This window comes from Amphibalanus amphitrite, unplaced genomic scaffold (genome assembly GCF_019059575.1).
Source record: "Amphibalanus amphitrite isolate SeventyFive unplaced genomic scaffold, NRLGWU_Aamphi_draft 000077F_arrow, whole genome shotgun sequence".
NCBI lineage: Eukaryota > Metazoa > Arthropoda > Thecostraca > Balanomorpha > Balanidae > Amphibalanus > Amphibalanus amphitrite.
Window position 1 is genome coordinate 503,219 of NW_024881573.1, and position 25,233 is coordinate 528,451.

At 50.5% G+C, this 25,233-nt stretch overlaps 3 protein-coding genes across 8 annotated transcripts in view; all 3 read right to left on the bottom strand.

Annotated features, from left to right (window-relative positions):
- The window catches only part of LOC122379412 (E3 ubiquitin-protein transferase MAEA-like), a 223,803-nt gene that overhangs the window by 182,900 nt on the left and 15,670 nt on the right, over positions 1-25,233 (bottom strand). The window contains exon 1 of one of the 5 annotated variants that reach the window (XM_043361623.1): positions 854-1,114. The exons of 1 other annotated variant lie outside the window; for it this stretch is intronic. The gene's annotated coding sequence lies outside the window, so the exon portion shown is untranslated. Of the gene's footprint in view, positions 1-849; positions 1,115-25,233 lie in introns of those variants that run through there. 3 more of the 5 variants (XM_043361621.1, XM_043361625.1, XM_043361622.1) reach the window with 3 other exon arrangements.
- On the bottom strand, positions 14,398-18,724 carry LOC122379410 (ATP-dependent DNA helicase pif1-like). The gene is made up of 2 exons (XM_043361620.1): positions 16,393-18,724; positions 14,398-15,992 (listed from the first exon to the last, which is right to left on the bottom strand). The coding sequence occupies exons 1-2, from the start codon at positions 17,962-17,964 to the stop codon at positions 15,714-15,716; spliced, it is 1,851 nt and encodes a 616-aa protein (XP_043217555.1). The 5' UTR covers positions 17,965-18,724; the 3' UTR covers positions 14,398-15,713.
- On the bottom strand, positions 19,039-23,751 carry LOC122379414. 2 transcript variants are annotated; one of them, XM_043361627.1, is made up of 3 exons: positions 23,729-23,751; positions 21,210-23,186; positions 19,039-19,878 (listed from the first exon to the last, which is right to left on the bottom strand). In XM_043361627.1, exons 2-3 carry the CDS (start codon positions 21,235-21,237, stop codon positions 19,490-19,492), a joined length of 417 nt encoding a protein of 138 aa, XP_043217562.1. In that variant the 5' UTR covers positions 21,238-23,186; positions 23,729-23,751; the 3' UTR covers positions 19,039-19,489. The 2 variants fall into 2 exon arrangements, 1 of the variants encoding a protein (XP_043217562.1); XR_006256176.1 differs by lacking the exon at positions 23,729-23,751 and having other exon boundaries at positions 21,210-22,625.

Sequence of the window (25,233 nt, forward strand, 5' to 3'; positions counted from 1 at the left end):
CTTGAGTTATATAACAAAACACCTCAAAACTGTCCCTTAACACCCCATTTTACGGTACCTAAAACAATGACCAATTTCTAGGAAATTTCAGTGCATTCATCTTCCAATGGCAATATCTTATTAAAAATAGTCGGATCGGAAAGAAAATAGAAGAATACACTCTCAGCACTATTCTCATCATGAATCTGCCAGGCATTTGATGCCCATTTGCTTCTAGTAGTGCGCAAATCTGTTTTTGTATGGGTCCGTACCCAAACCTGCTATATTTGGGTACGATGACGTCACGTGTGTACCCATTTTTAGCAGGTCCATACCCATTTTTGGCAGATTTCTGTTAAAAATAGCAGACTGCTAAAAATGGCAGATTTTACCACAGTTTCCCCGACTGTAATGGCCAGCCAATTGTGACGCCCGGAACCTGCAGAAAAGCTGTTTTCCTATCACCATTCTGAAGTGAATCCGCACAATTTTATCAATTCTGTTAATCGCTAGTGGAAAATGGAAGCCTTTTCTCTCCAATAGGTGGATGCTATACCGCAACTACAGGCACATTATACCATTTTTCACCCGTAGTAGCGAAGGCTGCATTTAGGCCCCTATATGGTCATAAAAAATATAGCTATTGATCAATCAATTTTTGGATCTTCGCCTCTTAGTTTCCCCATCTGTAATACCCGATGTGTTTGGGGCAGCACGAATCCTGCCCAAAATCAAAATGGGGCAGTTGGCTTCCGAATCCGGGCATCCCAATTTCTGCCCCAAATGGGGCATCTACTCAAAGCAGGTCAGATTATGCCCTAAATGGCTAAATGTACTACATTTGGCAAAAAACACATATTAATACATTACCCACGCAAATGCTTAAGTCGGTCGCGGTAGGTTGGCGGCAAGGTTGGCGGTGGGTATTGAACAATTTTTTGGACGACGGTGAAAACGCGCCTGGGGCGATTTGATCAAGGTTCGTGAAATTTACAAGTGATGTTTAGCATGGCCCATTGAAGGGTGGAAGTTACAAATGTCACGTGACTAATATGCCCTCCGGCGCCCTGTTTTCACCGGCGTCCAATTTTTTTTAACGAAAAGATGTCTTTATGTCTATGCACGGTACCTATATAGAGGACTTCTATGGAAAGCATAGATATAAAAACTGCTAGGACAGCCCTATGTAAAACCCACTCGCTAGATACGTAAAGCGGCCCGGCGGCCGCCAACCACAGTCGACATCATAGACTCGCTCGTGCCTTCTCATGTAAAAAGGAGCATTTTTGGCGAGCTCGCACGAGATTTTGAATTAGAGTTGGGTGTAATGAAGCCTCTCAAATGAATGATTGGACCTTTTTCTTGCTAGGAACCGAGGTTTTTAGCCGTTGACATGCCCCTGACAGCCTGCAGGACCCCTCCGAAGAGTACACTGTACTCCCGGTCGTACTGTTGTGACAATGGGGAAAATGATATCTTACACGCGTCTGTTGGGATATCCGCATGAATTTGAGAAGCACTAGAACTTTTCAAGACAATTGAATGACTTTCAATTCATGCAATTCCAGAATATATTGATGCGGAAATGGCCCTTGGCAGGCTATTGAACCCATGTTTGGCGATACCGGGGTCTCAACTTTGTAATGTAACACTTGCGTATGACGCTCAAAATGAGAATTTTCCTATGGACACTACGGTATTCGACACCAAGCATCTCCCGTTTAGTCTCTCACCCGCCTCTCCCCCCCCCCCACCCGACTCATCGATCCATCGATGATCATAATGATCCCACCAGCAACGGTATCTCACAGTCTTGGGCTTATTCCACCAGAGCGACCGTAAGCCAGTAGCGGCGGAACACCTTCAATTAAGGGGGGGGCACTGCCGACTTTTGGTCCCATTCTTTCCATGCAACGCCCGTAGGGCTAATGTTAACCCGCGAACCGACGGTGGGCGGATATCCGCCCCCCCCCCCCCTGATGTTTTTCGTAGATTGCGGGAAAACCGCGGCGCGTAGCGCCGCGAAATTTGGTACGACTATTCTCTCATCAATTTTACACATGGTGTGCAAGTTTGAACCTCCTAAATTTTAAGGTCAGGTCACCAGGTCACTTTGAATCAAGGCCATATAAGTTAGGTAAGATCGTCCGGGCTCGCTAATGTTACAAATCTGCAACACTATGGTGACGTCACCGGGGCATACGCTCCCTGGCTCGATCCGGACCCTGATGCGGCGGCTGCAATGGCTGCCAATCGATTTTTTTTTTTTAAATAAATTTAGTCCGAACCTTTTGATAGGAAGGATTCACAAGGACAGAGCCACCGCTGCGAAGCTTGTTGCGGTGACCCTGCCCTCTACCCTCCGATCGCGCAATTCCAGTTCTATGGCAGAATTTAGAGTCCAAAGTTTTACGTGCGCACATTGACATAGCCGCGCACGGCCGGTCCCCTCACTGACTTTGCCTGGCTACGGCCTGCCACCAACCGCAACCATACCTGTCAGGAGGCCCATAAATGTCAAGCGCCCGTCGCGCTTCGAACCCGGACTGTTGTAACTGGGAACGCGTGCTCTCACCACGCGGAGTCCAACGCTCTTACCAACTGAGCTACGGGACCGGCTTATTACTTCTGCAATAGCGCTAAATGACTTTAAAAAGGGAAAAGTATAACAAAATAATTATGAGAATTCCTTGTCCTGACTTGGATCGTATGACCCCGCCACCTACTATGCATTTCAGACCCCATGAGACCCTGTTTTTTGGCGATAATTTTTTAATATTTGTCCAATTTGTTTCAACTTTTCACCATGCACATTTCAGCTCAAGCGCCAATTTTCGTCAATATGGTCTCTTAACAAAATATTAAATATAAGGGTAGGGGAAGTTGGGGGAACGCCGAATACTTTTTTTCTGACGCCCGTAGCACGCAAGGTAGACAACATAAGCTATTCTTGTTGGCGTCATTCGAGAGGCCAGTCTTTTGCCTTTCAAACATACCAGGCGCATTTGATGAATTTGCATACCGTTAAGCGCACAAACTAAAAATATCAAAGAAGTGACTTTTTCGGCGTTGCCCCGGACTGCGGGGAAAGCCGAAAATGGGAGAAATGATCTACGGGGAATGCCGACATTGATGTTTTGCCACTTTATCTCAAACTTTATCCAGAATTTATCAAAGCTGACACGCGTTTTAAGAGCTTGAGGACGCTTGGTGCACACTGGAAGTTATAATTGTGTGATATAAAAAGAAAATGCCAGGTAAATAATTCCTTATAGGTAACAGGCCGTTGTGTCGGTTGAAAGTGTAATTTGTGTGACTAAAAATTCGCGTTGCTATTCTACAGCAGTGAAGTCCACGTAGCGTGCTTTAACGTGCGTAATTGCACGTTTTCGGCATTACCCCAGCCAGCCATACTTTCATTTGCAGGCCCATAACTTTTCAACGTGCCGTATAAATTTCAAATAGGCAGCACACTTATGCAAAGACATGCTGAAGATTACTTGACCGAATTGGCCAGACAAACGGTAGCATAATGAGTAAGAAATGCAGCTTCAAAGGCGCATGTAGTACAAGAAACGCGTACCTTGAAAACGCTCTTGGCGCCCTCACAGCCGAAGTATTCCGAATGACGACTCGTAACAAACATGCGATAATTGTAGTCACTTAAGCTTCAGAGCATCACTGACAGGTGGCATCCATGTCTTACGGTTTTCGAAATATCTCGAATTTCGGCTTTGCCCCAACTCCGGCATTGCCCCAACTTCCCCTACTTGTCATTGCCTCGTAATCGGCTCCGTAAATCCGTCAGTGGAGTAGAGGCTATCCGTGCGTACGCATGACGTCACAAACACGTGACCATTAAGCTCCGCCCTCCCGGCGGACGGGGCGGTGACCTTGGCCGGTCAGTCGGCTGCGTGGAGTGGGCGGCGGTGGCTGCCGCACCGGGGCGGCTCGCATGGAGCGTAAGCTGCCGTGCAGTTGTCGTTGCAGCCGTAACTTCACCGAATGAGCAAAAAAAAAAGCGCGCATAAGTAACGCACTAGCTGAAGCCCTTGACTTTGTATTTATCACAAATGTACGTACACCCTGTTCAGTCACAAAAATATATAGGTAATTCCACACAAGATTCGGGGCTTGTGAAAAACGCACATAAAAGACGCTGTTGATTTAAAATAATTGCGTAAAATTATGTATCAGGTAAGACAACGTCCAAATTGCAAAAAAGTGTTTCTTTATGACCGTTCTCATATAGTGCTCAACGTCCGGCGTCCGCCTTCCACATTCCTATTTCTTCTTGGAGGTAAGCTATGGTATTTCTGAGCATGATTAATAATGTAAATAGAGTGAATAACCTTATGAGTGAAATCAGAAACCAGCGACCCCACCTCAACACACAAACCTCATCATGGCCTCTCCTCAATCCCCCGTCATACACACCCCCAGTGGCTCTGGTAGCTCCAGTGTAGAATACAATATTGTTTAACATTGTCATATGTCATGTGTTTGTGTATGTATGAGTAACAATAGACAACTATATATTAGGTGTATTATGTATATTGTATATACATAATATGTATGTATCTATTATGCATATTGTATATTGTATGTGCATATGTATGTATCTATCTATTATGTAAAGTATGTATCCATCCATGTATCCATCTATTATGTAAGTATGTATATTGTAAAGGTATATGTATTTTTGGCATTATGTACATTATGTATATTTGAAAGCATTACCATGTATAATGTGCAAATGTTGACACGCACTTGAATGATTGTACGTACTGATCGACCTTATCCAACGAGAACCATATCAAAAGATGCACGTTTTGTATTCCGTTTGAATCGGCTTTGTTTCGCTGCTTAATTGCTATTCTTATTCTGATGACGGTGCAATATCGAAATATATCAATTTAGTTTTAATTATATCAATTTGCAACATATAACATGAGCATAAGGTTATTCACTCTATTTACATTCCTATTTCTTTTTGTGCACGTCCCCTCACCCCGTTGGGGGGCCATTTTGCCCCCCCCCCTGTGGTTTTTCCTGAATAGCAAGAAAACGGCGGCGCGCAGCGCCGCCAAATTTTCAGTACCTTCCCGGGCATCAATTTGACACCTTCACACCAAATTTCAAGTCTTAGGTCACCTTAGGTCAGGAGTTATTGAGGTCAAACTGAGGTCATGTTCGAGCAAAAATGAGCAAAAAACATGCAATCTTGAAACGCTCACCAAATCTACAGTTATCAAGCAATTTCAAAGTTCTTTATATGGTCTAGTAGACAAAAAGCGACGCTACAAAACTGCTATCTCGGATGTTCAAAATTTTGGGTTTTTGATCCCTAAAAACTTAAAAAATTGATTTTTTTAGAAAAACTAAAAAAAAAATCCAAAATTTTTCCTAATTTCAAAAAACCGGAATATATGTGATAGTCCCAGCGCTCTTTTATATACATACCAAATTTCAGATCGATATCTCGTTTTTTTTTTGCCAAGTTATAGCGAAAAAACTGTTCAAAAATGATGACGTCAAATTTTTTAACTCAATTTTTAGCGATTCTAGACCACGTACGGCAAAACAAAGACCACCATTGAACTTCCCGTGACGAACTGCATCGATTTGATACCCATTTTATGCAAACATATTAACTTTAAAATTTGACCTAATTTGACCTGACCTTGACCTGACCTTGACCTGACCTTGACCTGACCTTGACCAAAACGTGACCTAAGCTGGCCCCTAAGGCTGCCTGACCCACATAATCGCATTCGTCATGTAAAATGGACCATAAAACATGTATCACACGACACTTTCATATTGTGACCTCCCCGTGACCTGACCTCTGTGACCTGACCTGGTATCAGTGACCTCAGATAACAAAATATGTGTTTGAAGAACATTTCCCCGTCGATGATTTTCAATGAAATGCATTTTACTCGATTTTACAACGCATTTCTTGTGTAGGGATGTAGGAATTTCGTATTAATGTGAACATATGCTCGTAGAAATTGTAGGGATGTAGGAATTTAACGTTGTTCGTCCGTTTGTTCCTTATGTAGGGATGTAGGAATTTCGTATTAATGTAAACGTATGCTTGTAGAAATTGTAGGGATGTAGGTATTAATGTGAACGTTGGTCGTCCGTTTGTTCCTCCGTTGTGCTCGCGTCCGCGTCGAGGGTTAAATCATGGAGGTCAGCGTGACGGTAACCAAGCGCCCCGGTTGGTCGGCCTTAGCCTCGGGCCGGCTGACGGGGGGCGTTTCCACCTCGAGCCCGGTACATAAGCACAGCGAGAGGAGGAGTCGGGGCTCAGTGTTGGCCTGCCGAAGTGCTGTGCTGCGCTGTGCCCGACTACTCTTCTGCTGCTGGCTCTCCTGGCTCGAGGTAGGTTCCCGTCACGCAGGGATTGTCGCGGGCTCACGGACATCCCTTAGCTAGGATAGGAGCACCTGGGTGGAGGATTAGGTAGATTCGCGCGTCATTTGTCGTTAGGGTATTGGTAGGGTAGTACGCGGAAATCTCGTCATCTCTCTAGCAGTCCTTTATTATGTTCGGCATTTACAAATAAATGGGGTATGAATTGACCAGATGCTTTTGGAGACGGGTTGAGTCGGAGGAGAACGGAGTTTGAGCGGAGTCAGATTCACTCGGTACCTTAGTTAGTCATCATGGCTCAGGAGCTTAGCTCCAAACCCACGAAGGGCGCGCTAAAAACCGCGTGTGCTCCAAAATGGCGGAGTTATTCACCTGAACCACGATGCATAGTTTAGTTCAATTAGATTAGAGGACAGTGGCCCGTGTGGCAGACGGGGTAAAGGCCGGAGACGTCCCGGCCTAACACTGCTCCTGTAGAGTAACGTAGAGAACCGGAGGGGAGGTAACGAAGGGCCTACAGGACCGGCCTAAGCCCCCCTCACACTTGAAATGCCTGTAAACGGTGAAAATTGGACCTTTGACCTGGCCTGTGACGTCATCGGTTTGACCTAGGTCAATAAAATTGGGTCACAAGGTAGTTCCCTGATAGGGCTATCCAACACCGTTTGCCGCTTGTCGCCAAAATGCCCAAAAAAAATGCCCAAAAAATTGTCGCCAAAGGGGGGGGGGCAAAATGCCCCCTCCTCCCCAACGGGGCGCGTTGCTCGACAGAGCCCAACGGGGCGCGGGTTAATAATATAACACACACAGCGATAAAGGACAATTCGACCACACGAAACATCACGCTTCTGCTCCACCCGGCGCCCCGCACCGCTTTACGAATCACGAATACGGTCGTCTCGCTGGAGTGATGCCCCAGGCAATCGGCCGCGCCCGCGACATTAGTTTTCATTCTACTTTGTTGCTTTCTGCGCCTTTCTCAGAATCAGAAACATTTATTGAAGCTGCCAAATATATCAATAGTTTTGGGTCATGTGGAGGCTTACGCATGATCTCATAGGCAATCGAGTATAGTGACCTGACCTAACCTGACGATTAGGTGCAACTCCGGCGTAAATAAGTGCCCAGAGTCCAAGAGTTCATCTATCTTTTCTTTTACGGCCGGTTCAGTTCTAATTGATCCTACTCTGGTTCTGAGGCCAGTTTTACCAACAGAAAAATAGCCGCCTGTCGGAAATTTTCACCTAGACTGCTTCACATACGGAGCGTAAACGCGATGGGCACGTAAGCAGATAGGGCTTAACCTTTAACGCTCACTGAAGCAGACTACGCAAAAAAATTGGCAGGTGGCTATTTGGTTCTGTTGGTAAAACTGACCTATGAATGATCATTATGAATATTATGAGTTGGTTCGACGTAAGATACCAAAATATGGAGAACCAAAATACCAAAATACAGCGCCCTCCTGACCAGCCGGCGCCCTTTGCAACGCATAGCGCCCTCATCACCATGCATCGCCCTCCCGACCAGTCAGCGTCGCCGTTCATCGTACAGCACCCTCCTGACCTGTCGGCGCCCTCCTCACAACACACCGGCCTTCTGACCGGTAAGCGTTCTCCTCACCATGCAGACAATGCAACAGTTTACAATTAGGAAATCGTTAAGGAACCTATGTTTAAAGTGATTTAAGGCACAAATTAGTAATGAAGCAATTTCCGGAAAACAAAAGCATGACAACGTTTTTAGCGTTTTCGGAACGTTTCCGGAGAGGAACTTGTTTACAACCGTGACCCTCAAAATCATATGCAAGGCTAAACTTGCGGGGAAGGCCAGCTGAGAAGTGTACGCCCCCGTGACGTCACGGTTAATGTTAAAGAGTCGGGCGCCCGGCACATAGGAAAGCTCGGGATGATAGCCCCCTGCTTGGAATGACCCAATCTCAAGTCACTTTTTTGCAACTTTGTCACCGTGCCAGAGCTACAGTAGATGTAGGAGGCCTTTGAAAGTCGCAGGATGTTATAAGGTCATAAGTAGCTACAATTTGTTTATCTCGGAATTTTGATATCGATGACCTAAGCCTTAGGTCCTAAGGTCAGGCCAATTTCTCGACCTCCCCATTAATGGGGGAAAAAATCAACTCCCTGTTTTTACCACTAAAACGGGTCGGAATGGCCCCATAAACCACACATGACTTCATATACGATCAACCTTCACTACCTTGAGGTCTGTTTTGCTGTTGGGCAGCTGTAAGGTCATGTGACGTCATCAAAGGTCACCAAAGGTTTTTTGCCGAGAACTCCGTACAGGAACAAGATACAGCAGCGCGGATGGTCTCATTGTGTTCAGCTCGTCAAGGCGCATCGAATGATATACATGATGACCTTGAGGTCACGTGACCTGAGGTAAACCTTTGACCTTGACCTTTCGAGGTCAACATATATATCATTCGATGCGGATTGACGAGAGGGTCGGTCACGATGATGCCCTTAGTTTGTTCCTATTGTTAGAAAGCTTTCTACACTGATCATTAACGCGCTTTAAGATGACAGTGAGAGTTTATTCATAAGAAATAAACAATAATATGTTGCATAATCAATGCATTGTTAACAGTGTTTAACTTCCAAAACACATCCCCCGGTATTCTTGTCTTCTAGCACACAATTACAAATATATACGTGCGCGTGACAGCTGCATGACAGAACTCTTAATTTGATATACTTCACAACATCACCCCGTCGCCAAAACACACGTCGCAACAGCACTGAGAACGTTCAACCGTGCGCTACTTTCGTCGAGCTTCGAACACCTCACTCCACAAGGAGATTACAGCCGCAGGAATTGTGGACGCCTGCGAGCGCGAGTAGGGTACCGACGCCCCGCAGCCACCTGGTAGTCAGCCGTGTCGCCCAGCTCGCTCATGGCCTCCGGACGGGCCACAGAGGAGGGTGGGCACTGGGCAGTGCACCAACACCCCCCGTGACACCTCTTCTTCATCTCGACGAACGGGACCAGGATCCTGAGTGGAGCGGTCCTCAGTTCCAACGTTCGAGCCGGAAGAGGAGCCGGCTACGGATGGGGCTGTCGGTACAGGCGGCGCGTCAGGAATCTGTTCCCGGTTTACACACTTTTTACAGCGGTTCAAGTGCACCACTTGCTCCCCACTTTCCATATTTAAGAGCACATTTGCACCACGTCTGCTGCTAACCAGGAATGGCCCATCATACACAGGGTCCAAAGAGGAGTTTCTAGCCTCTTTGCGCAGATACACATAATCACCCGCCCTAACATCGCTATCCTTCTTCCCCTGGTCGTAGTAAAACTTAGAAGAGGCATGTGCCGCTGAAGAGTTTTTCTTTGCCTGACTGTGCAGTTCCGTCAGCCTGAACTGTGTTTCCTCAGAGTGGGTTTCAGGGCTGAAGCTCTGCTCGGCGACTATGCCGTCCCTGGCCCGGCCGCCCCCCACCGGTGTCCGAACGCTCACGCCGAACATGAGTTCGTTGGGTTCATATTTTGTTGAGTTGCTAGGCAGCGAGTTATAAATACTTCGCACTTCACTAAGCAAAGCAGGCCACTGATCTGTTACCATTTGTTGACTTTGCAGCTTGCACCTCAAAAGCTGTTTCACAGTCTGGATAGTGCGTTCCGCGAGACCGTCCCCCTCTGGGTGGTACGGTGACGATCTCCGTTTCTCAATGCCAAAGGATTCGCACAACTGGCTCATCATCTGACCATCTACATTTTTCCCTTGATCAGTAATGATGCGGAGTGGTGGCCCATGTCTGTGAATCCATTCGGACCTTACTGCGTTACATATGCTTTCTGCCGACTGGTCCTTGAGCGGAACAAGCTCAACGTAGCGGGAGAACATGTCTACAATGACCAGAAGGTAACGGCTGCCGTCTGGCGCCCTGGGCATGGTGGCTATGTCGAGGGCTATGCTTGACCGAGGTGACACATCGCCTGTTTCGTACTCTTGCATCGTCTGTTTGGGTGCATACGTTCGTTTGCTCTTCTGACAGGTATCGCATGCCATGCACATGGTTTGTATGTATTTAAACATTCCGATCCAGAAATAGTGTTCCCGGATAAGCAAATATGTTTTGTGCACACCGGCATGGTGCACAGAGTGTTCCATTTCAAAAACTGTCCCACGCATGCTGTTTGGCACCACGATTTGTCCCTTACGTTTTAGGACGCCGTTCTCCAGCCTCATGCCACCATAAGATTTATATCGACCCTTAGTTACTTTGCCTTCGGTACGTAACTGATGAGCGGCATAGGCTATGCTAGAGTCCTCTTGCTGTCCTGCTTTGATGCTGTCGAGCGTGTTAGCACCTCTAACAGGATAAACATGTCTTTCAAAATGTTCGACATCATCGTTCACTACCCTGTCCACCTCCGAGTCGATCCTGCTGAGGAAGTCAGGCGCAGCGTGATCCTTGCCCTTGCGATACACCACAGTGTAGTTGAGACATTCCAGTTCGGCTATCCATGTCGCGAACTTCCGGCGTGGGTCTCGCTGTTGTCTTAACCAGGTGAGCGGATTGTGATCGCTTATGAGAATCACCTCCGGTGCTGCGCTCACATGTACCTCCCACTTCCTAGTAGCGGATATCAGGGCCCAACATTCGATCTCAGATGCCGAGTAATTCCGCTGGGTAGCGGTGAGGCCAGATGAATAATAAGCGATCGGGCGAAGTCTCCCCGAGCTGTCTTCCTGTGAGAGAATGGCTCCCACACCGGACCCGGACCCGTCAACCTCTATAAAAAACGACTTGTCCCACTGCGGGAAGGCCAGCACCATTTCGGAGGTCAGGATGTCCCTTAGAGTGCAGAAACTCTTCTCACATTCTTCTGACCATGACCAGCGTGCGTTCGCGCCGGTGAGCGCATACAGCGGCGAGGCGATCTCAGCCATGCGGGGTATGAATGACCTGTAGTAGTTCAACATACCCAAGAACCTCTGAAGCTCTTTCTTGCTGGCCGGTCTAGCACAGTCTTGAATAGCTTCAACGTTCTCGGGAAGAGGGGAACACCCTTCAGCCGAGACGGTGTGTCCCAGGAATGCGCCGCTTCCGTAACCGAAGCGACACTTATCTGTTCGGAGCTGCAAGTTGGCGGACTGCAGGCGCTTCAGGGTTTGTTCCAAGTCCACAAGATGCTGTTCGAAGTCAGAAGAGTAACAGCAGACGTCATCAATGTACGCTACTGTAGCTTCTACGCCCTTCAAAATGCTGTCGATCGTTCTCTGGTATGTGCTCTGGCTATTACATAGTCCAAAAGCCATGACGTTCATCTCATACTGGCCCCTCGGAACGGAAAACGCTGTCTTGTAGCGATCGTTTTCGTCCATTTCAATGCTCCAGTAGGCACTAGCGCAGTCCATGAAAGAAAATACCTTACTGTTATGCATCTTGTCAAAGAGGTCCTTTGCATTCGGGAGAGGGTACGCGTCTTTTTTCGTGACACTATTTAACTGTCTGTAATCGACTACAAACCGCTGTGTGCCGTCTCGTTTCCGCACTAAAATGACGCTACTGCTCCACGGCGAGTCTGACGGACGGCAAACGCCGTTGGCCAGCATCTCCTCGACCTGCCTGTTGATCTCTTGAGTATCGCTAGGGGACATCCGCCGCATCTTTTGTTTTACCGGCCTGGCGTCTCCTGTTTCAATTTTATGTTTGCCCATGTTGCATAAGGCCGGTTTTTTAGGGTTGGTCGCCCAGACAGAGCCATATGTTGAGAGTAGCTTGTGCATTCTCTGTTTCTCGTCATCCGATAGACGCGGATTTATGTCAAACGCCTGGCTAGCGTCAATGTGGTCGTGCTGCTCCAAACGTGCCACATCAACCCTACCATTCACCTCTCCCCCGCTTAACATGATGCTAGTATCGTACCATGTTTCTCCCAGACGGATGCGATGACCGGCCCAGTCGAACTCTAGAGACGGAAACTTGCACAGAAAGGTACGCCCCAGTAGGATGGTCTCATCATACGAGTCAATCACCGTGAACTCTGACGCTTCGACCCGACCGTCAGCTAATGTCACAGACAAGTTCGCATGACCATATATGGGCACTTGTACGTTTCCTACCCCTAGTACATGCCTGTCTTTGGTTCGTCTAATCTTTCTGAGAAGGTTCAGCTTAAGAAGAGACCCCTTGTCAATCACGGAGGGCCCCGCGCCAGAATCTATCAGAGCAGAAGCATCGTGACCGTCTAGTTTAACAGGCAGAAGCACGGCGCAGCTTGTACTAGTCTGGCACGAATCATCCGCTCGATTCACAAAATCCGTTTCCGCGCTCTGACTTACTTTTGAGGCAGTGCAGTGGAACAGATCATGCCCCTTTTCTCCGCAGCGTGGACATCTTTTTGCTGAGCACGATTTCATCAGATGGTTGCCTCCACAGATGTAACACTTGCCCTTGAATGTCCCTGTTGCCGATCGTGACTGCTGGTACTTCTTTCTTGACTCTTTGATGTCTACTCGAGCGACAGACTCATCAGCCAGCGGTGAGTCTGCTCCTGCTGACGTTGCACTCTGTGGACGCGAGGTCGGGTGCTGGCTGAGCTCATTTCCGCCATTACAGGTGAGCACTCTCTGTGGCACTTCGGATGGAGGGCTGCATCCCGTTCCGTGAAACCCGATATCCAGTGGTATGCCGCGCTCAACCATCCATGCCTTCACATTGACCAGCAAACTTCTTGCGGATTCATCGGTCACGGTGTTTTCCGCCAACCAGCATTTGGTTTTGCCTTGGACCTCTTTGGGTAGTTGAGAGCACAGGATGGAGCACACGAAGTCGAGGTCTGCTTCAGCACGTCTGGCTTCTCTTTTAAGGCCATAGAAAAAATCGTCCACTTGCTCGCCTTTCATCCAGTTGGTGCGGCATAACACTTGCATAGCCGAAAACTTATCAACTGGAGGGTCCAAGGTCCTTAGACTTTCGAAGGCACCGTCCAAACTCGTTTCAGTAGCCACAAGTTCTCTAACTAGAGCAACCTCGGCTGGCCTTCTATTCACAAATGCTGGGAGGAGACCTACGACAAACTTTTCTCCCTTCTCGGCTAGCAGATAAGAAGAAGTTGCTGCCCTAAAAGCCGTCTCCCACTCTTCAATGCGATCCCCGCTTCGCAGCGGAGGGATCACCAGTTGCATTGGATTTGCAGAATTTTCCATGATATCCTCTCCGTTTTTAAGTAATATTATTGTTTATTTATGTTAGAAAGCTTTCTACACTGATCATTAACGCGCTTTAAGATGACAGTGAGAGTTTATTCATAAGAAATAAACAATAATATGTTGCATAATCAATGCATTGTTAACAGTGTTTAACTTCCAAAACACATCCCCCGGTATTCTTGTCTTCTAGCACACAATTACAAATATATACGTGCGCGTGACAGCTGCATGACAGAACTCTTAATTTGATATACTTCACAACACTATCTTGACTAGTTCGAAAGTTATTCGAGAAAAACTCTCCATATCTAGCACCGCCATTTTGACTTTTTTGACCCCTGTGACGTCATCTTTGACCTGACCTGAAAATGACCTTTGTAAAAATTGTAGAGCTTGTCCGTGCGTATCCCATGCCGTTTACCGCTTGTCGCTATCTTGCTTCGTTCTCGAGATCTAAGGGGGGCGGTCATCCGCCCCCCCGTCGGTACTAAGTTGGCGCAGACCCCTGTCGGTGCGCGGGTTAAGATGTCAAAATCAAAAGGGGGCACGGTGCCCCGGTGCCCTCCCCGTTCCGCCGCCTATGCCGTAAGCCTTCTTGTTTCCTACTACACTCTCTTCCCAACCCACTTACCGACACAGTCTCCTGCCGTGGGGCGTGGGGCATCGACTCTCCTTCAACGACTGCGTTCTACCGGCACTGACAGTCGGCGACCGCGCCTGTAATCGTCCCTTGGGCGGATCGAATGGATACATGGCTATCAATGGCTGCATGCCCTCGGAGAGGGAAAATAAGGACCTGAATAAGTACCTTTAGACAAATACAACCGTTCGAATTTGGCGCCGCTTATAACCAGCCAGCGTTGCAGCCCATCATTTTTCATGGCGTTTATATAAAATGCTTACACTAACATTTTTGGTAGATAATAAATAAATTCACCTTAAAACTATTGCGTAGGTATGCCTGAAATAAGCAATAAGCATTCCTTCCACGTCTCGCAGCTCCCAGTCGGCTGCTCAGTGTCCAAGTGGCCGACAAACCACCGCTCGGCCACGAACCGCTCAGCAATCGTCCCTGTAGACCGCATATCCCACCAAACGATCACATCTGGCCCAATATATACCTATCCAATGCAAAGAGAGCACCAGGAGAACACTCAACAATGCAGGACACGCCAGCCCTGTCAATCCTGTGCACAGTGGCGAATCGCCGCGGCGGTAGGTATCCCCCCCCCCCCACCGGCCATGGGTGGAGCTTTCCCAGGAAAGTTGGTGGGGCAAAAAGTTAACAAACGTACAATGTCCGATTGTTAAGCTAGGTAAAATACAACATTGAATTAATTCTTTTCATTCAGAGATAATATTTTGCATTACACAGACATTTCAAAACTCCTCAATGCGAAAAACACTGGTTTGCTTAGCAGTAAAGTCCTGCAAACCAGCTTTAGTTGGTGGGGCAAAACGCTTATTGGTGGGGAAAAATGGCAAGTTGGTGGGGCAGCCGCCCCACCAAGTGAATATGAAGCTCCGCCCCTCCCCCCTCCCCACGGTTCACAATGAACAATTTGAAATCTGAGGCAAGCAGCGAGAGAGAATACACTATCAAAATATATAGTGATCGATATGACGTGATTTGCACCGTACAGCACCCCTGACCGATAACCGGGGATGACTCAGTCTGTCACAGGTCACTCGTCAGTCAGTCTGTCACTCTGTCACAGGTCAGACTCTGGTCTCATCGTTCCAGAAGCCAGGATGCTTTCAACCAGCTGTCAGCAGACCCGTCGCTGTTGCTCTGCTGGCTGGGTCAGCTTTGCTGTATGACGTGTATGTCTGACCAGGGTTGAAGAGCAGGTACCTGTGGGCGCTCACCGGCCACATGGTGGGCAGCGGCGGGCACGGGCCGCCCAGCAGCCGGGCGGCGGACACACGGACGGCCGCCGACAGCTCGCCGAGTTCACGGACACGCCGTGCAGGCGGCACTGGGCGCGCAGCGCGGCCGTCTCCTCCGCCGTCAGCGCCGAGTTCACGGACACGCCGTGCCGGCGGCACTGGGCGCGCAGCGCGGCCGTCTCCTCCGCCGACGGCGCCGCCGGCACCGTCCGGTTACAGTAGCTCACCGAGGCGTCGAACGGCGCCACCAACCGCTCCAGGAACGGGCGCCGGCGCCGGCTCAGCACCACTGCCAGCGCGCGGGCCAGCTCGGCGAGGGCAGCCGGCCGCAGCGGCAGCCGCTCGGAGCGCAGCAGTTGCGGAAGCTGAACCCCAGTCCCGAGTCAGCGCCGTCCACCTCCAGGGGCAGACGCGGCAGAAACAGGGCCTCGCCGCGGCTCGGTCCGGAACCCACGCGCAGCTCCAGCACGTTGGCGTGGAGCCTGGAGACGGTGCAGAGCGTGCCGTTGACAGTCCTCGGGGCGTCGATGTTTCTCATCAGGATCACAGGCGCACCGACCTGAAACAGAAATCAGTCAGATGTAATCATATCGGTATTATATAGTTGTTCGGCAGCCAAGTCTTTTTTAGCCATGGTTCACCACGGAATGAATTGAGCTTTCATGAGGGTAATGTACGCAAACAACGCAAACACAATGAACGCAAACACAATTAATGAGACAGAGAGTTGATGGGATTGCAATAATGTTAGTAATAGAACAGCCTTTTCAATAAACATTGTTTTTATATAGTAGTGGGTGTCAAATGTTTAAATCATTCGCGCGTAGGTTGAAAATAAAAATTTAATTGTATGTTCACATTCACATTTAAGAACGATCCACACAAAAATGCAAGTCGATTGCTGACATTCTTGCATTAACAATGTTTGTAAGCTTATCTGTATGGGCTTCATTGCTCACCTTAAGAGTCAGGTGATGAGACGGCAGTCCTGAAAGCTCGAGGCTGTTGAGGACTTCCGTTGGCATCGGCACAGCCTCCGGGTCCGTCATGCTGTCGATGCTTCGGTATTCCGCTGTCGCGCCAGGCAGCATCTCCATCAGCACCTGGTTGACCTTGTCGACATCTGAGTTCCTTGGAGTCAGAATGGCCCGCTGGTGGAGCCACTCGGTGTCCACATAGTTGGCCGCCAGGTCCGGAAAAATCCGAACGGCCAGCTCCGCGACGCTGGTGGCCGGGCTTCGGATTTCCAGAGGCACGTCAATGACGTCCTCTCCGAGCTCCCGGACGATGGGCAGCTCGCCGTTGCCGACTCTCAGCAGGAAGTCCGAGAATTCGGCTGCTCTGGCGTCCTGGTGCAGCTGGACGCGCATGTTAGTCTCCAGCTGCATCACCGTCACGGTGTTCCAGAGCGGGGACGACTTCAGGCAGGCGTCCACCACTTGGGCCCGGCAGCCATTCCTTACAACCGGCAGAATTTGCCGCCAGTCGCCGGACAGCACCGTCACGATGCCGCCGAACTCCTCGTCGGTGTCTCGCAGATTGCGCAGGGTGCGATCCACTGCCTCTAAGGCGCGCCGGTTGGCCATGGCCGCCTCATCCCATACGATGAGGCGACAGGCTTGGAGCAGCTCCGCCTCCGGCGTCCTCTGTGCCATGCCGCACACGTTCTCATCTGCGTGCAGGCGCAGCGGTATTTTAAAGCGGTAGTGCGCTGTTGTGCCACCGTCCAGCAGGCAGGCGGCAATGCCGGACGTGGCGACTGCGACGGCCACCTCTCCCTGGCTGCGCACCTTGGCGAGCAAAACGTTTTCCAAAAACGTTTTACCGCAGCCTCCGGGAGCCTGAAGAAAACTGGCGCCACCGGTTCCGTCTGTCAGCCGCCTGACGACTTCGTCGTAGACGACGCGCTGGTCCGCCGTCAGTAGGTGCTCGTTTTCTGCCAGATACGCCTGCTGCTGGTCGAGAGCGAAGTCGGGCTCGGCTTCAGCTCCGACAGGGGCGGCAGGGGGCTCCGGCAGACCGAAGCTGCCGACCGTCCGGCCGCAGAGACGCTGCAGGCACAGTCCGACTCGCCGGAGCGTCTCGTGCTGGATCTCCTCCGCCGACATGCAGGGTCTGCCGGCGGCGCGCAGCAGCTCCTGGCGGTGCGTTATGTCCTCGGACATGGCCGGCTGGTGAGCCGCCCAGAGCCGCACCGGATCACACGTGGCGCCACCCTCGGTCAAGATGATGGCGAACAGGAGCCGGAGCCGGTTGGGATAGCCGCTGGTGGTGGCCTCGGCCAGCGCTCGGTCCCAATGCTCGCCGTCCTCCAGCAAGCCTCTGGCTGAGCACGCCTGCTGCATGGTGGGCAGCACCTCGCCGTCCACCGTCCTCAGGTCCAGGAAGCTGGTCGGTCCTGGCACGCGCATTAGCAGCAAACGCAGGAAAAACAGTTCTCCTGCGCGCGGAGTGGTGGTAAAGATGCGTGCCAGGGAGACCTGAGAACCAGGTTGGGCCGAGTTGAACCAGGCTGGACCGGGGTCATACATGCAATCATGGTCAGACAAAACAGAAGTTAATTTCGGGTCAAATATTTTTATTAACTGATCTTATTGTTTTTTAGCTTACACGTAAATGCGACATTGGCGTCGAAGAACAGAGAGCCAATGTCATTTCTCTGCGGCGAGCGCGCAAACGAAGCGCCACTCCATAGCGCGCGCTGATTGGCCGCGGAAAGTAGGGCGCCGCGGCCCGCCTCTGTACTTTCACTACTTTCACTCTGTACGCCTTGAGCAGGCACACGCGTAACAGCTCGTGAGTTTTCGCTGAACAAATCCGTGACGTCGTCCTGGTCGTGGGACGGGGTCGTCCCTAGCGTTGAAGTGCTGCATCACAACGCGAAGCAGGACATCAGGTGAGCGATTGGTGAGGAGTTTAATTCTCCGCCAGGTGCTCCTTCTTAGCCCCCTTTTTATATGTCGCTGGTCGGCACGCACGTCTGTAGCACTTTGCCGCCGGTGTGCGCATAGACATGCTCATCCTGCATACCCGTCAGCGGCTGCATTTGCGTATTGCGTGTCCCTGCTCAATCGCTCAGAACGGCACCGTCAGTTATGCTACCCCTTTTCTGAGGATCGCCGCGTTCATTGTCTCACAGTCGGGCGCTTCCCGGGTGGCTCCGGGCTGGTTCCTTTGTTCTCGACTCCCCTTCTGACGCGTCCGGTCAACGGTAAAATAACTTTTAGCTTTTTATAACTCGAAACTTCATGCACAGAAATGTGGCGGTCGTCCACTTTTCCTCATCGTCTCTTAGCGACTTGATTTCATGTGGTGGCGGAACGGGGGTGGGGGTGGGGAGGGGGGCATCGGGGCACCGTGCCCCCGTTTAATTTTGGCATTTTAACATTAGCCCTATGGGCGTTGCATGGAAAGAATGGGACCAAAAGTCGGCAGTGCCCCCACTTCATTAAAGGTGTTCCGCCGCCACTGCTTGATTTGACCCTATAAGGCGTCTTACCAGCAAAAAAAAAAAAATCACCTGCGTTATACCTAACTATTTGCCCAAGGGCGCTCTACGCAAGAAACGCTAGCCGGTCAAAAAACTGGCGAACGAATACGATCCCTCTAGTGCTTGAATTATATTCAATGAAAATTTCAGGAGACATAAATAATCTTAATCCTTATAGCTAGGCGCTCGGAGCATTCGCTAGCATTCCATTGCCAGCTGCATTATCAACGCCACATTTGCATTACTCTGGGTGCATCATAAGTAACAGTAGGTGAACCGGCCACAGCAAAACCATGCCTCATTCTCCTTTCCTTCCAAGCTGCCAAGCTAACCGGCCGCCCGGCCCACCACCGCGATATGGAACAACACTGGAGTGCGCCATTTGCCTACGGCAGTGCCGCACCGCGCCGGGGCTGTTTGACAGGTCACCCGCACCGTGACCTCGCCACCCCCCCCCCCTCCCCGCCCACCTCCCCATCGGGCCCAGCTCGGTAGTGACCTCTCCTTGAATTTGACATGGACTCGACTAAGGCTCAACGCCATCTACATAGTTACGTCTGGAGATCCTAATAAGATCCACTGTACGGGGCAACCCAGCGGATGTCCAGCCGCGGGCGGTCTCGGTCGGCAGGACGGCCGCGCGGCTCGGTCGTGAAACCGCCGTCCTCCGGGGCGCGGCGGCGGTACAGCGGGTAGCCGCCGCCGCGCTCCGGCACCACCGTCTCCCGCTGGAAGTTCCGAGGGAACTTTTTGGTGCAGGCGCCGTCGGACATGCACGCCGACCTCGGGTTGAGGCCGCCGCACGGGCCGTGCACCATTTTGGACCTGACCAAGTCGTGGAGCTCAGGATCCTCGGCAGGGTCCGGCAGCTCCGCCACCACACAGTCGTCGATTTGGTCGGGACGCGGCTTGTCGTCCGGCACCATCCAGACGACGATGTGGGCGTGTGGCAGGCCTGAAAAAGATAAAAATGGTAAATGAATTGAATGGATAGTAGCAGATTGTGTCATGGGTAAAAACTGATATTCCAGGGCCTCGTTTCATAAAGCTCTGCCGTAACTTACACCTTTCTGTAATCCACACCCTTTCAAACTACGGAGCGCAAATGAAGCCGTTTCACAAAGCCACAACTGGAATTGTTTACACCTCCGTAACTAAGCACATTTGTGTAGCTGCCGTAATTTATCAAGCGTCCTACAAATTACAATTTCATGTCAACACTTATTTGTTACGAGAAATTATAAAACAATTATGTTGAATTTAAATCTGAAAAATTATTTATGAAAAAACAAAATTGATATCGATGACCATCCTTTATTAGATCAATATGTTGAAAACAGCAGAAAGCCAGCTAAGCAGAAGTGCCTAACTACGAAAGTGGCGCGGCGCGGCGAATAAGCAAAATTCCGATAGTGGCCACAAAAAGCGACTGGTACAGAATATTTGCAGTTTCTTTTTCGCACTTTGGCTGTTCTTTCTTCCTCACCGAGCTCAACATTATAAAATATATTAAGAATTAGACAGACAGAGTCACAGACAGACAGACAAAACTTTATTCCAGACCATACTGGTCCATAAAAAAACCTTCACATCATAAAAACACACACAAACACACATGCTAAAAAACACACACTGCAGCCTTGTCCAGACAATTAGCTTTGAATCTTCACATTAATTCAAATTCACGCAACATTTTTGTGCGTAGTTTACACCACTTATATCAAGAACTTGATAAAATATTTGGCGTTAAATACGCCGTTTTATGAAACCCAAATGGCATCAATTGGTCCGGAATCGAGCATTTGCCGTAAATGAAGCTCCGTAATTTCGATGGCGTGAATTACTCCGGTCTCCGGCTTTATGAAACCGAATTGGCATCAAATACGCCAAACCTGGCATAATTGACGGAATGCCGTAAGTAATTCCTTTTATGAAACGAGGCCCAGACCGTGAGACATATGTATATTTCTGACTGTGATAATGATACCTAAGTATACAACAAACGTTGTACGTGATGAGTTGTTCGATAAGTCAGTTAGTAATATAAAGGCTAATGTTATGTATTTCATGACATCAAAAACATAATTTTATATGAAATGGATAGAATAAACAATTAAATGTTTGACCTTGTTCGAACGAATCTACACAGCACATTGGCGAAATATTTCAAGTGGCCAATAATAGCAGTATCATGACAATGCTGCACCGCCGTGTCCGAGTGCTATGCGGTGCAGTATCACAATTGACGAGTGTGCGCGAGACAATAAGCAGTATTTCTGAACTCACCTCGTTTCTGCCACTCGATGGTGTGCATGATGGCCGAGGACGCCGCCGCGCAGCAGGTGCAGCAGGCCTCGCATCTTCAGGTGAAACACCTGCGACATGATGTCCGGGTGATCGCTGGCCTGGTCACCGGGGAACTGCTGTTGGATGGTGTTGACAATTTCTGGCCAGTGCGGGTCACAGGTCACCGTGACAAAGAAGTCGGCACCGCCGAACTCACGCACATAGGTGAGGCAGTCTTGGAGTCTGGCCATCATGTAGCGTGGCCCTCCAGTGAAACTGGCTGGCAGCACGACCCGGCCCACGGCTCTGCCGGCCTGCTCGCCCGCCTCCAGGGCGTCCCGGATGCCACGGATGGACTCCGCGCGGAAGCCGTTGAGACCGTCCTGGTGGGTGCGGAATGCGGATGTAGTTTAGGCGGTCGGCTTCCACCTTCACCTCCGCGTCCACCAGCAGCTGCTGGAACAGCCGACGGCCGCGTGGCAGGATGTTAAAGTGGCCGGGTCTGTAGCGCAGGTGAAACGCGTAGTATTGACGGGCAGTGACGGCCAGCTCTTGTTTCATCGCCAGCGACCAGCCGTCTGTGCCGAGCGGGTGCAGCAGCACATGGTGCAGCGGATTGTATGAGCGGTGGAACTCGTCGATCCGCCGCACCGCTCCGTCACGGTGCTGCAGGATGATGTCGCGACGGCCGACTGGCTCATTGGGCATGAGCACCGCCACCTCCCTGCAGGCGGGCAGGTTGAAACGGCGCTCATGCTCCGACAGCGGACGGCGCTGCTCAGTCATCACGACGGCGCTGGTCGGGCAGGGCGTCTAGCATCTGCTTGGCGGGCAGCAGCGACTGGATGTAGACGTTGCAGCGTTGCAGCACCTGTTCCAGCAGTCGCAAGACGTCCTCATTCAGGCCTTCAAAAAGGCCGGTCCGCGCCGCCAGCTGGTCGTCCAGGAAATAAATTTGCATAAATTTTGCCTGTGCGCCGTCAGCCGGGAGGAGGCTGCCGATGAAGTGGCAGACGTTGCCCTGGATGGTGAAGTTGGGATTCCATCCCGGCTGACGCACCTTCTTGCAGCCCATGCTGGCGAGCTGGAACGCGCAGATATAGCGTCGGATGTTCGTCATGAACTTGTGGTGCAGCGGCGAGTTGGCGGTGAAAAGCTCGGCGAGTTCGGGCGGAGGCGACGGGTGGAAGGGCGGCGCGACCTTGCCCTTGCTACAACAGGAGCCGGGCGCTTCCTTCGCCCAGCGCAGAGCGCCGCAAAAGCCGCAGACGTGCTCCATTCGACCAATGTTGAGCGCAGCCGGCATGGCGAAAGTCTCTGGGCTGTAGTGGCGGCCAAGCTGCTCCGGGTGGGCGAGGCGGAGTGCCGCGCGCCGGGCGCGTAAATACGCGGCACGCTCGGCCTGCTGCTCGGCATCTAGCTGGCGCCACTCCTGCGCGTGCTGCTCGGCGTCGGCAGCGAGCCGAGCCGGGTGCTCAGCAGCGGTCTCTGCCTCCCTGGCCTGCGCGTGCTGCTCGGCGTCAGCAGCGAGCCGAGCCTGGGGCTCAGCTCAGCGGTCTCTGCTTCCCTGGCCTGGGAGAGACGCTCGGCGTCAGCAGCGAGCCGAGCCTGCCGCTCAGCGGCGGTCTCAACCTCCCTGGCCTGAGCGTGCTGCTCGGCGTCAGCAGCAAGCCGAGCCTGGCGCTGCGACGGAGTCTCAGCTTCCCTGGCCTGGGAGTGACGCTCGACGTCAGCAGCGAGCCGAGCCTGGGGCTGTGAAGGCGTCTCAGCTTCCCTGGCCTGGGAGTGCCGTTCGAGGTCAGCAGCGAGCCGAGCCTGGCGCTGAGCAGCGGTCTCAGCTAGCCGGTTTGCTGCAGTCCTGGCTCGCTGAAGTTTCAGTCTTCGAGCTCTTGCAGCCTGTGTCGCGCTAACATGGGCAGCGGCGCCAGCACCCAGGGTATATGGGTACACCAACGACGCGGAAAGCGCCCATTTTACCTGGATAAGTTACATGGTAGGTGATATATTTTTTTGAATATGGAAAAAATAGAGTATTCCATTCTGACGAGTAAAGCCAAATTCATAAAGCAGTTATTTTTTAATTATATGTACCAGAAATAACATACCAACCATAGTTTAAAACCGTTAGTCTAAAGTTAGTCGAAAAGCGTATAGTTGATACTAAGATGGAAGGAATCAATGGAAGGCAGAAATGGCGCAGCTGTTTCATTCTTAAAACGTGTTCGCAAGCAGGATTTACGTGATGCTAGCGACATCTATGAATGCAATCGGAGATGCTGATTGGCCGATCGAGTCCGTGAGCAGTATCACTAATTTACGCTAGTACAGGGTTGAGGCAAAGTGCGCATGCGCAGGAACTTGTGCTCTCATGGAGGGGCTTTTGGTACCTCGGGCAGCGCCCAATGCTTTTTGGACCTGTTATGGCCTCCGCATCGAAAAACGCTAGATAGAAAGGTTGTAGAGGAAGCTTGAGGCTACCTTTCCCCACAATAATATTGACACTTTTTCTTTTAACTCACGTATGGGGCTCGCTTGAAAAAGGTCGATTTAACATGGAAACCCTATGGGGTAGTAGTTTTTGAGCGCCCATTTGGCCTAATGCTACCAACTGTTACTGGCTACCCCTGCCAACACCCCCAGCGTCGATCTCGGTGAGGAAGGTGGTCGGAACCGCAGACATGGACGATTGTGGCGTCTCAGTGGGGGTGGCCGGTGGTCGCTCGGCGGTGGCGGCCGTGCCGCTAGGTCCCTGGCGGAAAGAAATGGGACATGTGAGCGTTACAGATGGTAAAGATGATGATGATGCATTGACAAACGGATGACGCCTTAAGAAATGGGCGTATATTTATAGCGATTAGATATGCATCACGCAGTGTTACGAACAGGGTTGTATACGACTCAATCAATAGCAATCAATTCAATCACGACAAATTTGGGAAACCAATCAAATCAATCAAGTCAGAGCAGTTTTCGGGAATTGATTCAATCGACTCAAACGCGACAATGAAAGGAATCAATCAACTCAATCAAACGACTCAAACCAAGACATACATTAGGTTTTTTGCCCCACCAACTTGGAAAAGTGTCCATAGCAGTCTGGTGTACCTACCTACCTACAGAAGAAACATAAAATATTGCCATTTAAAATTATAAATTGCCATGCCATTCAAAGATTCTATGTAATAAGGAAGGATACCTAGTGATGGACAGGTGGATCATGATATTGAGGTTCTGTAGCACGCTACATCTTGACCATCTAACGTAGTATCTTTTCGGCACGGTCGGCCCGGTGACGCGCAGCTGAGCAGAGCGCTGCCGCACGCTTCCCTCCCTTGTCATTATTCCCTTCCTCCTCCCACCCGTCCCCAGGTCCACCCTCCCCAATCATTTCTCACTGTCCGCACAGAATGGGCCGCCATTAAACTCCAATTAAGACAAGCACCTCTGAAGACAGTCACATCAGGATGAGTCATTGGTAGTCATTACAAAGCAGCTGAAGCTACAAGCAAACGTCGGCACACTGTGAGACCACGAGCAGGCTTAAGGCACGTAGCACATTGGGTCTCACGTAGCCATGGTAGCACAACAGTGCGTCTCACTGCAACGGAATCTGCTAAACTTAGCAAACAGCCTCCGAAACAGACGTAGTTCAGGACGTCTCCACTGCGGACAGAAAGCGCTGTTGTCCGAAACAAACGTAGTTCAGGACGTCCCCACCGCGGACAGAAGGCGCTGTTCTACAGACCCTCCAAACCAAGATGACGTCAGTGGGCGGAGCAAGAGTGACGTCACAAGGGGCGTTGCCGGCAGACGAAACGGAAGGAAACAAAAGTTTGAATAAAATGAAACTGAAGAATCAAAATTAAAACTCGAAAATCACCAACCTTTCGGGGATTGGTTTATGCCAGCGACTACTAAAATGATAAGGCACCCAACACGAAGACGATTCGACGGCCAAAAATTGCAGACACAGAGGAGCAAGGTGACTAAACAGGACAGAGGGCGCCATCATACGGGCCCACCC